Below are 9782 nucleotides of genomic sequence, written 5' to 3'. Positions count from 1 at the left end.
CTGAAATATTTGTCATCTGTAAATATTTGTAAAGAGTGAGAAACATTTATATTGACATGATTGATATAGCTTTGAAAACAGATTTTACAACTTAACTTAAAAGTCATGGAAGTGTTAATATATTTTCGATAAAGATCATTACTAGTTTAAATGCAAGAACCACTGTATCAGGTTAGGGTGAAGGTTGGTGCCAGATAAAATGTTTAAACCCAGTGCATTTGTTTGCACCTTTCCTAGGTCAAGAACCTGATGTTCAGTGGGCTTATTATGTGTGTTTAATAATTGTTTCTCAATTTTTATATATCTTAAACCATTGATTTTCCTGTCTGAAAGAGGTTAGACTGGTAATTTTTTAGGCCCTTTATTACCTGCTGACTGTTTGGTATGAGCCTAGGCTTTGTTGAAGGCTGTACTTTGACTTATAGGTAATGATTTACCGTGTATAGACCTCTCTACCAAGAAGTTTGTTTATCATGCATACATATAATATATGTGTTTTTTATCCAATGCAATCATGGGTTTGAACGTTGTTTTTAATTTTGAATTGTTTATATTAAGATCCATTTTGTACATCTATTGATCTGGATTTTTTTGCAATCAATGCAAGCAGGGTTTAAGATCATTCATTGGTGGACCTGCTAGAATGCTAGTCAAATGCAGTTGTTAAAATATACTTTTCATTTTTTTGGCGATTGAAAATGTTGTTTGTGCTGTACTTAGACCCCTCTTCCAAGAAATTTATTTATGCACACATATAAAATCGCAGTCATAGGTCTGAAGGTTATATTCATTTAAGGCTTGTATATATAATATTATCGCTATTTTGTGGATTTTTCCTTTGATCTTTTTTGTGATAATTTTTCATATCATGCTACTCGCTTGAGATGGAAAATTATCACTAGAAACTAAGGAGCCACGTGGCTGTTGCTAATGAAATTGACATGAAATTGTCAATGTTGTCATAGGTAAAATAGCGATAAACAGATTAACATTGGTCATCTCAACTCGATTGAATTTCTCCCTTTCGCCGTGACTTGCTCAAGCGAGAAAATCAATCTCGTTGAGATAACCAACGATAATCTATAATGAATGATGCTTGGACAAAATATGATAAAGCTGATGGGACATGGTTTGTGTTTTAAAGCCAGAAGCAAATACCTGCATATCAGAATAAGAATATGTCAATGTGATTAATTGGTTGGTTAACATTTGCAGTTGCAAATGTCTCATGTCTGTTTAGAAGCAAATTAAATTAATAATATATGTTATTGGGAAGTCCTTAATAAAAGCTGTCTTGGATGAATGTCAAGGAAATTTAAAATGCCACTGAAAAATGAGGTTTTAGTGAAAAGGGACAGCCATTTTGCCTTGCAAAAGGCCACCTAAGGAATTCCTTATGTTACAAGGGATCTTAACATGCAGAGGGTGTCACTGTCTCTACACAAGTAATCAAATGAAACATCCCCATTCTTGCTGCTTACTTGTATATCCTGCACAGTCAAATGGATGACTCACTTGGCGATGGTTTTACTGCTGGTACAAAGAAGACCAAGAGTGACCATACTTCTATTCTCAAAGTCACTAATGGAGGTTCAATGGGATATGATCATGGTCTAGGACCAATGTTTTCTAGAGATATTAACTGTAAATGGGTTATTTGTGGAGCAACATCAAATTATCACTTCAGCAAAGTATACAAAATTCAATCCTCCATGACGTGTTTTGACCCAGAACATCAGGGGAACTTTAGAATTTTAGTTTTTCCTTAAAAAAAAATTAATCCGGAAGCATTGTTGATCTCAGAAGAAGTGAAAAATCATCAAATTAATTGTAAAAAATTACAATGTCATAAAAAAAGTTCTTGCCATTATTCACGGGAATTATATTCTTTCAGTTAGCTGTCTTCCAACAAAATATATTTTGCAAATAAAAACGGTTTTTATGTGTTTAAAATATATTTTAAGAGCCACTGTTATTTTTTTGTTTTAATGTCTTCAAGACATGAACATTTTTTTCCAAGACGTCTTGGATGAGAGGATACAATTTTTGAAGTTTCCAAAATGTCTTGAAGATACATGTCTTAAGACATATATTCCATGTCTCAAGACACATCTTAAATGGTTTCATGTCTTAAGACATATGCTCTATGTCTCAAGACATGAGGTGTATGTCTCAAGACTGTCTCGAGACGTCTCAAGACAATGAGGTTCATTTGCTATGTATTGTCTTCTTACAATTAGCATTTGATTGTGATCTTTTTCCAGCATTATTTTTTATATGAAATCATTAAAGATTCACTATATTTATGCTTTTTTGAAAACATCTAATCACTTAACCGAATTATCAGTATTAAATGCCATTATTTTGAATATGGCTTGATAAAAAAACATTTATTTTATCCATTCTGTAGATAGTTCCGCTGCACTAAATATTGAACATCTTCTTCCTATTTCTTAGGGAAATGTACAAGTCTATCACGGCTGCCATTCGGTTTAACGAGAGAAGTGATCGTGAAATAATATCTAACGGTGGTCAAGTATTGCGAGACGATCGTGAAAGCTCTGGTACCGGATCGTGAAAGGCATTTAATGTAAATTCTAGTTCAGAATCTGTGAAAAATCGTTTTATTTTTCAAAACGCGGATCTAATCAGAACAAAAAAATATGTCTGACAAAATGGTTCAACCCCTTCAACATTACTGTGCAATAAGATAAAGAAAATATGCAGTACTTTATGAAAAAACACAAAAGGCGAAATGCATGTCTATTAAATTTATATTTAAAAACACGCTATTTGAAACTACAATGCTCATATTTCTTAATCTTTTATTTGGTGTATCTGATAGTACAGTAAAATAAAAGTATGCTTTCACCTGAAAAGCGTTAATTTGATAATGAAATCCTTGAATTTTGTTGAATTTACATCAAACTTGATCGTGAAATATCAGGCAACGCATTATTTTGATCGTGAAAGATAATGCGTGACCAGACTTTAAACTAGTTATCCGAAATCAATATTGATTTTCTTTTACCATTTGATATAGCTGCAATTGAATGTAACTATTTTGATAAGAACGAACATTAGCGTGTCTAAATCAGTGTGAAAAAAACAGATATGAGAATCGGTCTAGTACAATTCATGCAGACCGCCACTATTTATTCCATTATATGGGTATGCAAAGTTTAAACTAAAATATTAACCATCAACCAAAAACATATAGCAAAATAAGAGCATCTTTCATGAACAATATGAGATTAAAAGGTAACCAACATTTTGTGCAACAATACTTTTTAAAGTTCTATGTATCTTTATATACAACGAAGCAGATGTGGATTGATTTTCAATGATATAACTATATACCACAGAGTAAAGAATACCAGATGATAAAATGTCTCGCCTGCTTAACTTATGATAGTTGGATGTCTGTAATATTAAGGGCATACGATACAATTTTGATCCCGTATTTACAAGTTGATGAAAATTTGCATATAGGCTATTCATTACCTGATTAAATCAAATATGTAATAAAAAATATACCTTCATGTACTACTTTTTGAGTTAAATGAGGTCGACATTTTGTATATTTGCTCAAAATTCAGATTTTCGGCCGTATTTTCCCTTTCGAAAGACAAATCAACTTTGTACTTGTTTGTCTTTATAAATATTTTGATATGAGCGTCACTGATGAGTCTTATGAAGACGAAACGCGCGTCTGGCGTACTAAATTATAATCCTGGTACCTTTGAAAACTATTATTGCAAGTGTCCATGATATATTCGTTAGATTTATTAAACTGTGAAATAGCATTTGGGATACAATCGTGTGCTTTAAGTACATCTGAAATTACAGCCTTTGACCTGTATATATTTGTTTTATCACATGATAACGTTGGAGTAGATTTTGCCAATTCCCTTTTGATCTTTCAATATAAATTTATCGAGTGCGTAAGTGTGTTTGCTAATTAGTTGACGCATGTCTTTAGTCGCAAAACTGAGATTGAAAGATACCCCAGATAACAATGCTTTGTTGGGCCAACATTGGTGATTAGTTGGCACAGTTGGTAAACAGTTGGCGTTGGCAGGACAACAAGAGACCAACGTTGGCCCAACAAAACTCAGCCAACAGTTATTATGTTGGGCCAACGAAGGGCCGATGAGCAAAATGACGTTGGCCCAACATAGTTTTCCAACGTTGGCCCAACAATGTTGCCAACAGAATGCCAACGTGGGCCCAACACATGTTTGCTATCTGGGACATATCTTAAGCTTGTAATAATTTATTCATTCTTATCTATTTGGCTTAGAACTGAGTAGTCGAAATTTTTTATACGATCATATTTTCTGTTTATATATGGTTTGAAATTGTTCCTTTCATTATCTGAAAATATAAATACTTTGAAATGCCTAAATTTATTGAGGATCTTAGCCAATCTAGTTATTCTCAATACCAATAACAAATGATAATTATCATATAATTGAAGAATAATTTATACGTTTTCGTACAATCAGATCTTTCACGATCATTTTCACGATCTTCAAAAGGCGGTACGTGATCTTTCATGACCAGAAAAATCAATTGTGTGATATTTCTTTTTTTTTTTACCAAGTTTCAGATAATTTTTATACAAAATAACTTTGAGAACCATTTGATTCATTCAAATGGAATGCCCTTTTTCGAATAAAAGTAGTTTATTTAATTCGAATTTGTGAAAAAATCATGTTTGTTTACATTTTTTATGTCATTGAAATGTCGAGAAGTAATCTGCCTTTTGTTGTTTTGTAAACATTATGTGCTTTTAAAACTGGATTTTCTCAGATACTGATCAAAATGTTGACTAAAGTCGAAGACTCAACAATAAATCGGCTATACAAGTGGTTATATTCTTCTTCTTTGTTACATATATTACATACATCTTCATTCTTCTGTTTCCAAATAAATGTTTTGTTGGTAATATGAATTGTAAAAGTTTCCATCTATATTTTTTTTAACTTATTCTTTTCTAAATGAAACATGAAAAAATATAATTGGTTACTTCTAAGGCTCTCATCTGCTTGTAAAATAGGCATCCATTTGCTAACACCAATTGAGGCTTCAGTTTTATCTTTACAAATTGACTTATATGATATGTTTGTTACTAGATAGCTTTGTATAAATTAATTATTTATGGACCTTTTGAATTATAGCTCTTCAGCTTTTATATAAGCTTTGAATTTCAAATATTTTGGCCACGAGCATCACTGAAGAGACATGTATTGTCGAAATGCGCATCTGGTGCAGGAAAATTGGTACCGTTAATGATATTATGCAGTTTATTTAAGTTACTAATTTTGTAAAAGTTGTATCGTTTAGTTCACATTTAATTTATTGATATCAATCTTTCCTTATCAGGAATCCAGAAAGATGGCTATGCAAATAGCTTCCAATATCTCCGTTGATTACCACTGTACCGGTCACATCAAAAGCTTTCACCCAAACATCATCTCCTTTGTTCAAATGGACCACTATAGTATCCGATCTACGAAACCAAAACTGGGTATTTCCGTCTAAAAATATATATCCCAATGGTTTATCTCGGACCACCGCGAGTGGCTTGTTGATTGATGTTGTGAGGCGATGTTTAGTGTGAAAGTATACAGTCCAGATACTGATGCCACAAATATTCCATGTCGAGAATTATAACAGCCACCATCATTTACTTGTACTTTGTCAAATATGATGTGTTGTCCATTAGATGGATTGGTTATTGAGTTAGATAAACCAGCCATGAAAGCGATGTGCGAGTCTACAGAAAAAGAATCTATATAAATATATTAAAGCATTAAAGAAACATAAGAACACATCGGGTATCACGATCCGAAACGTGTGGATAATTCAACCGAGGAAATTGGATCATCGAGTAAGCGTTTGAATAACCCTCCCTTAAAAAGCATTTCATTGTTTGCACCTCATGGTTAGGGAACCTTCTGTTGTTTTGAATCGTGATACTAGTACTCCGTGTGTAAATTGATTCATAATAAACATTAAACGATTGACACTAAAGTGATTATAATCAAATTGAATAAATCAAGAAGTAATAAATCCACCGAAAACAGATTTATTTTGCAATGAAAACGAATCATCGCATTTTTTGTGTGTGTGAGCAAGCTTCAAACTTCCCTTTGGAGTTGTAGAGTAAGTATCCAATCACCTTAATGACAAAAAGGTAAAAAGATACCAAAAGGGGTTATAAAAGAAATATAAGTGGAAAAAGGCCTGGAGATAACGGACAAAACAGCGGAAGGGTAAGCATTTCATGTTCCAGTAGTGGAATTCGTCATCTTGTTCATTCGTATATCGATTAAAAGGATTAGTTGACGATGAAAGTCATCAAATATAGACGGAAGATACCACTGAGGGATAACTCATAGGTAAAAAAACAGTGACAACACAATGAGCAAAAAAACATCACCCAACTTATACCATCACTTGTTGAATATCACCCCTCATTGCTCAGGAGAATATAGTCTTTTTCAGGTAAATATGCTTGAAACATATAATACGGAGTGATTTTTGTTGTGTTGGAAATGATCAGTCGGGATATTATCAGTATATTATAGTGGAGACACTGTGTTCTAGAATACATATATAAAGGACTAAAAACCTTATACTTATCAAAACATTAAAGTTTACCTGAAGACATTTGTTTCACAATTTCAGAGATAATATGTCGTGTTGTGTTAGATTTTAATCCATTCGATATTTGAATTGGCAATTCAGAAGTTATTTCCTTCATTATATCAGCTTTGATTTCGGCTTTTAACTGTTCGAGTTCTGGCGGTGTTAAATTATTCAACAATAGCGCATATGAGCACGCTAGAACTGAAGCAAATACGAATACACATTTCAAGGCCATTTTGTAGTCATTAATTAAACCCTTCGAAGTTCTTTGGAATACCTTAGATAAACATGTGTTGATTTCCCAATAGTATTTTATCTCGTCTTTCTTGAACTATTGATCTCATAATGTAAGATTTAAAACCTGATAAGAAGTAACCTAAAACATTATATCGAAAGAAAAGGAGTAAAATAAAAAGTACTTAAAAAAGTTGAATGTCAACTTACAGAAGTAACATTTTTTCTGGAGAAGGAGGAGGACGCTTACATGTAAATTACTCGCATTGTAGCATATGAATAGCTCGATATCAATGATGAAGCTAGAGAAATTAAACGATTGAAAGTATATTATATAAAAGAGAGGCGAAAAATACCGAAGACACATTCAAACTCATAAGATGAAAATAAACTGACCAACTATTGCTAAATAAACAGGCAAACAAACCATACATAAAACACAACAGAGAAAACTGAGCAACACGAATCCAACATAAATTTGGGGTGAACTCATGAATAGAAAGCTCCACAAGTGGCACCTGTCGTGAATTTTTTTTTCTCAAGAATAGCCTTATTGTTATCAAACGTGTCTTACTTGGGTCTGCAGATCCACAAACATTATTATTTACATCATGAATTTTATATTGCTTGTATCAAAGATTATGTCAAACAAAATACGAATGCTAATCTTTAAGTTTAATATTTATATATACTGAACGACATTAGAAACGCATCACTCATTTTGTTGATTTGTTTTACCAAGTCTTGTTTGATTCTCTCACAAATACTTTTCATGCTTACAGAGACATATATTGTATTATATGTCTCTGATGCTTATCATGCTTCTAAATCTGACTAACCTGTGGTTATTGAACACACCGAATTTTTGAAGTCCAACAAATTTTTTGAAGCGAAATTTTTGACCCATGAAAGATTTTCAGTTATTTTTGCTTTGCAAAACAGTTCTTTTAATCCTTTGCCCCACTTAAATCAGTTTAAAAATGTTGCATCTCCATTTTGCCAAGACAGAGAAATGAAAAACTGAATAGACCTTAAGAATACTGCAAACATGAAAACACAAACCTGCTGCAACCATACTGTACGACTTCATGAACTCGTCTTACTGTCCTTCCCACATCGATACAAGAAGACAAGATTTGTTGCTGACCATCAATGAACAGATCAACGTGTAATGACAATGAAACGTCAACAGAATTTGATTATGCAACGTCATTTGCCAGACATGTTTACGGCCGCAACGTCAACTGCTAATCAAACTGCCGAGTGACATTCATACAGATTGATGTCATAAATGACTAAAGGAAAACCTTTAAAGCCCTCAAGTTCCAACCGAATAATTTCCAAAACCAATTAATGGGTTGAACAAATGCAAAATCAGGTGTAAATCAGAACCCAAAACATTTCAGACAGAATTTGTTGATCTTTCTGACAATCATTTTGGCGTTTGTAACAGGCAGTCATCGCTTTTGACGGCGACACATTCATTCAAAAATAATCTAGTGTTGCGTTTCTAAAGTTGGTAGTATACTAATATATGTAACTGCACCCATTTCCCTCCTATCCATTTCAAAGAACTATATGTACTCACGATGATTCTGAATGTCGACAAGAGAAACATTGAAATACTCGCCTGCTTTACTGTCCATGTCTGATTGAAATTAAGAGCAAGTCTATTAAGAATAAGGTTTTACTATAAGTATCACATCACATAAATTGAACAATATCAACTATCCATGTAAATGAGGTCAAGGCCCGATGCAATCTCCTGCGCAGAGCTCACATCCGTTCCGTACTTACTTCTTATCACTACACTAAACAGTTTCTATTGATCAGCTTTCAGAAGAAGGCACCAATAAATGGTTAAAGTAATGTTGATAATTTTGTAGATCATAAGTGCTGTTTACAGTTCCAGTGTATGATAGTTTTCTAGGTAATATTAATCACATATTAGGACAAACATTATTGTCCTATAAAGAGGCAAAAAATGTGTTCAGTCACTTAGGCATTTATACAGATTTTTTACTACTGATATGCTTTGCTATGTACACATTTTGTTCAATTTCACCTTTTCAGATCAAAATACATGGACATTGCCTTTATTGTTTTCCTAATGAAACTAGCAAACCTCTTTTCTCATAATTTATAAATCATGAGCAGAGGAGTTTTTTGTTTAAATATTTCCATTCTTCATGGTATACAAAGCAGAAATATTTCAACTAGTGGTAAATTTAAACAGTACCATTTGCCATTCAATTCTCAGTTAATCAGCAAAATCATTTGAAAAAAAAATCAAACCCTATTTTTTTTTATATCTTCATTCTCATAAAGCAAATGTAATTCCTTGGACATTTAGTTCTTTTGCAAACACTAGCTCCTAAGTTTTAATATCTTCATTCTATGTTAATCTGCTCTTCTAAGCAGCACTAATGGAAAGTTCAGTCAATTATGTAATAAATATTTAGGTAAATTTCAAATATATTTGCATCAAGATTTTTTGTTATAGACATTTTATAGTTGTGCACATCATTTTTAGGTGTCAAAGGAAATTTATCTAAATATGAGAATTCTTTAATAGATTATATGTATGAGCATGTGCCAACTTCCAAAGTACTTTAAACATTTACATATATTTGATTGAATTCTAATGCATTTATCTTGAAATTCTATTTTGAAAATAAGAACCAACAGTTTTTTAAAACTTGTAGATAGATAATTTTTAACACCTAAAAAATCAATCCAAATCAAATTTTTCTTGGATTTCATATTAGGTTGAAAGCCCTGCACTTTCAATTTTTCCACTTTTGGAGGCCAAAGTCAGAATATCATGTTCTATATATGAATAAAGTTTGTTGAATCAGATAACATAATTTTCAGTTATTGTGAACATGCCA

General features: G+C 32.4%; 1 protein-coding gene across 1 annotated transcript; it reads right to left on the bottom strand.

Annotated features, from left to right (window-relative positions):
- Positions 1 to 5543: 5543 nt before the first annotated feature.
- Positions 5544 to 6952, bottom strand: LOC134705609 (heavy metal-binding protein HIP-like). Its single transcript, XM_063564332.1, has 2 exons — positions 6670 to 6952; positions 5544 to 5782 (listed from the first exon to the last, which is right to left on the bottom strand). The coding sequence occupies exons 1-2, from the start codon at positions 6890 to 6892 to the stop codon at positions 5544 to 5546; spliced, it is 462 nt and encodes a 153-aa protein (XP_063420402.1). The 5' UTR covers positions 6893 to 6952.
- Between the last annotated feature and the right edge of the window lie 2830 nt (positions 6953 to 9782).

The sequence above is a fragment of the Mytilus trossulus genome, chromosome 2 (assembly GCF_036588685.1).
Source record: "Mytilus trossulus isolate FHL-02 chromosome 2, PNRI_Mtr1.1.1.hap1, whole genome shotgun sequence".
NCBI lineage: Eukaryota > Metazoa > Mollusca > Bivalvia > Mytilida > Mytilidae > Mytilus > Mytilus trossulus.
Note: the sequence above shows the minus strand (reverse complement) of the source record. Positions and strands in the feature narration are given on the sequence as shown.

Coding starts and splice junctions, on each gene's coding strand:
- LOC134705609 (XM_063564332.1), bottom strand. CDS start 6,892: ATGGCCTTGAAATGTGTATTCGTATTTGCTTCAGTTCTAGCGTGCTCA. Junction 5,783..6,669: donor TGTGAAACAAATGTCTTCAG/GTAAACTTTAAT, acceptor CTTTTTCTGTAG/ACTCGCACATCGCTTTCATG.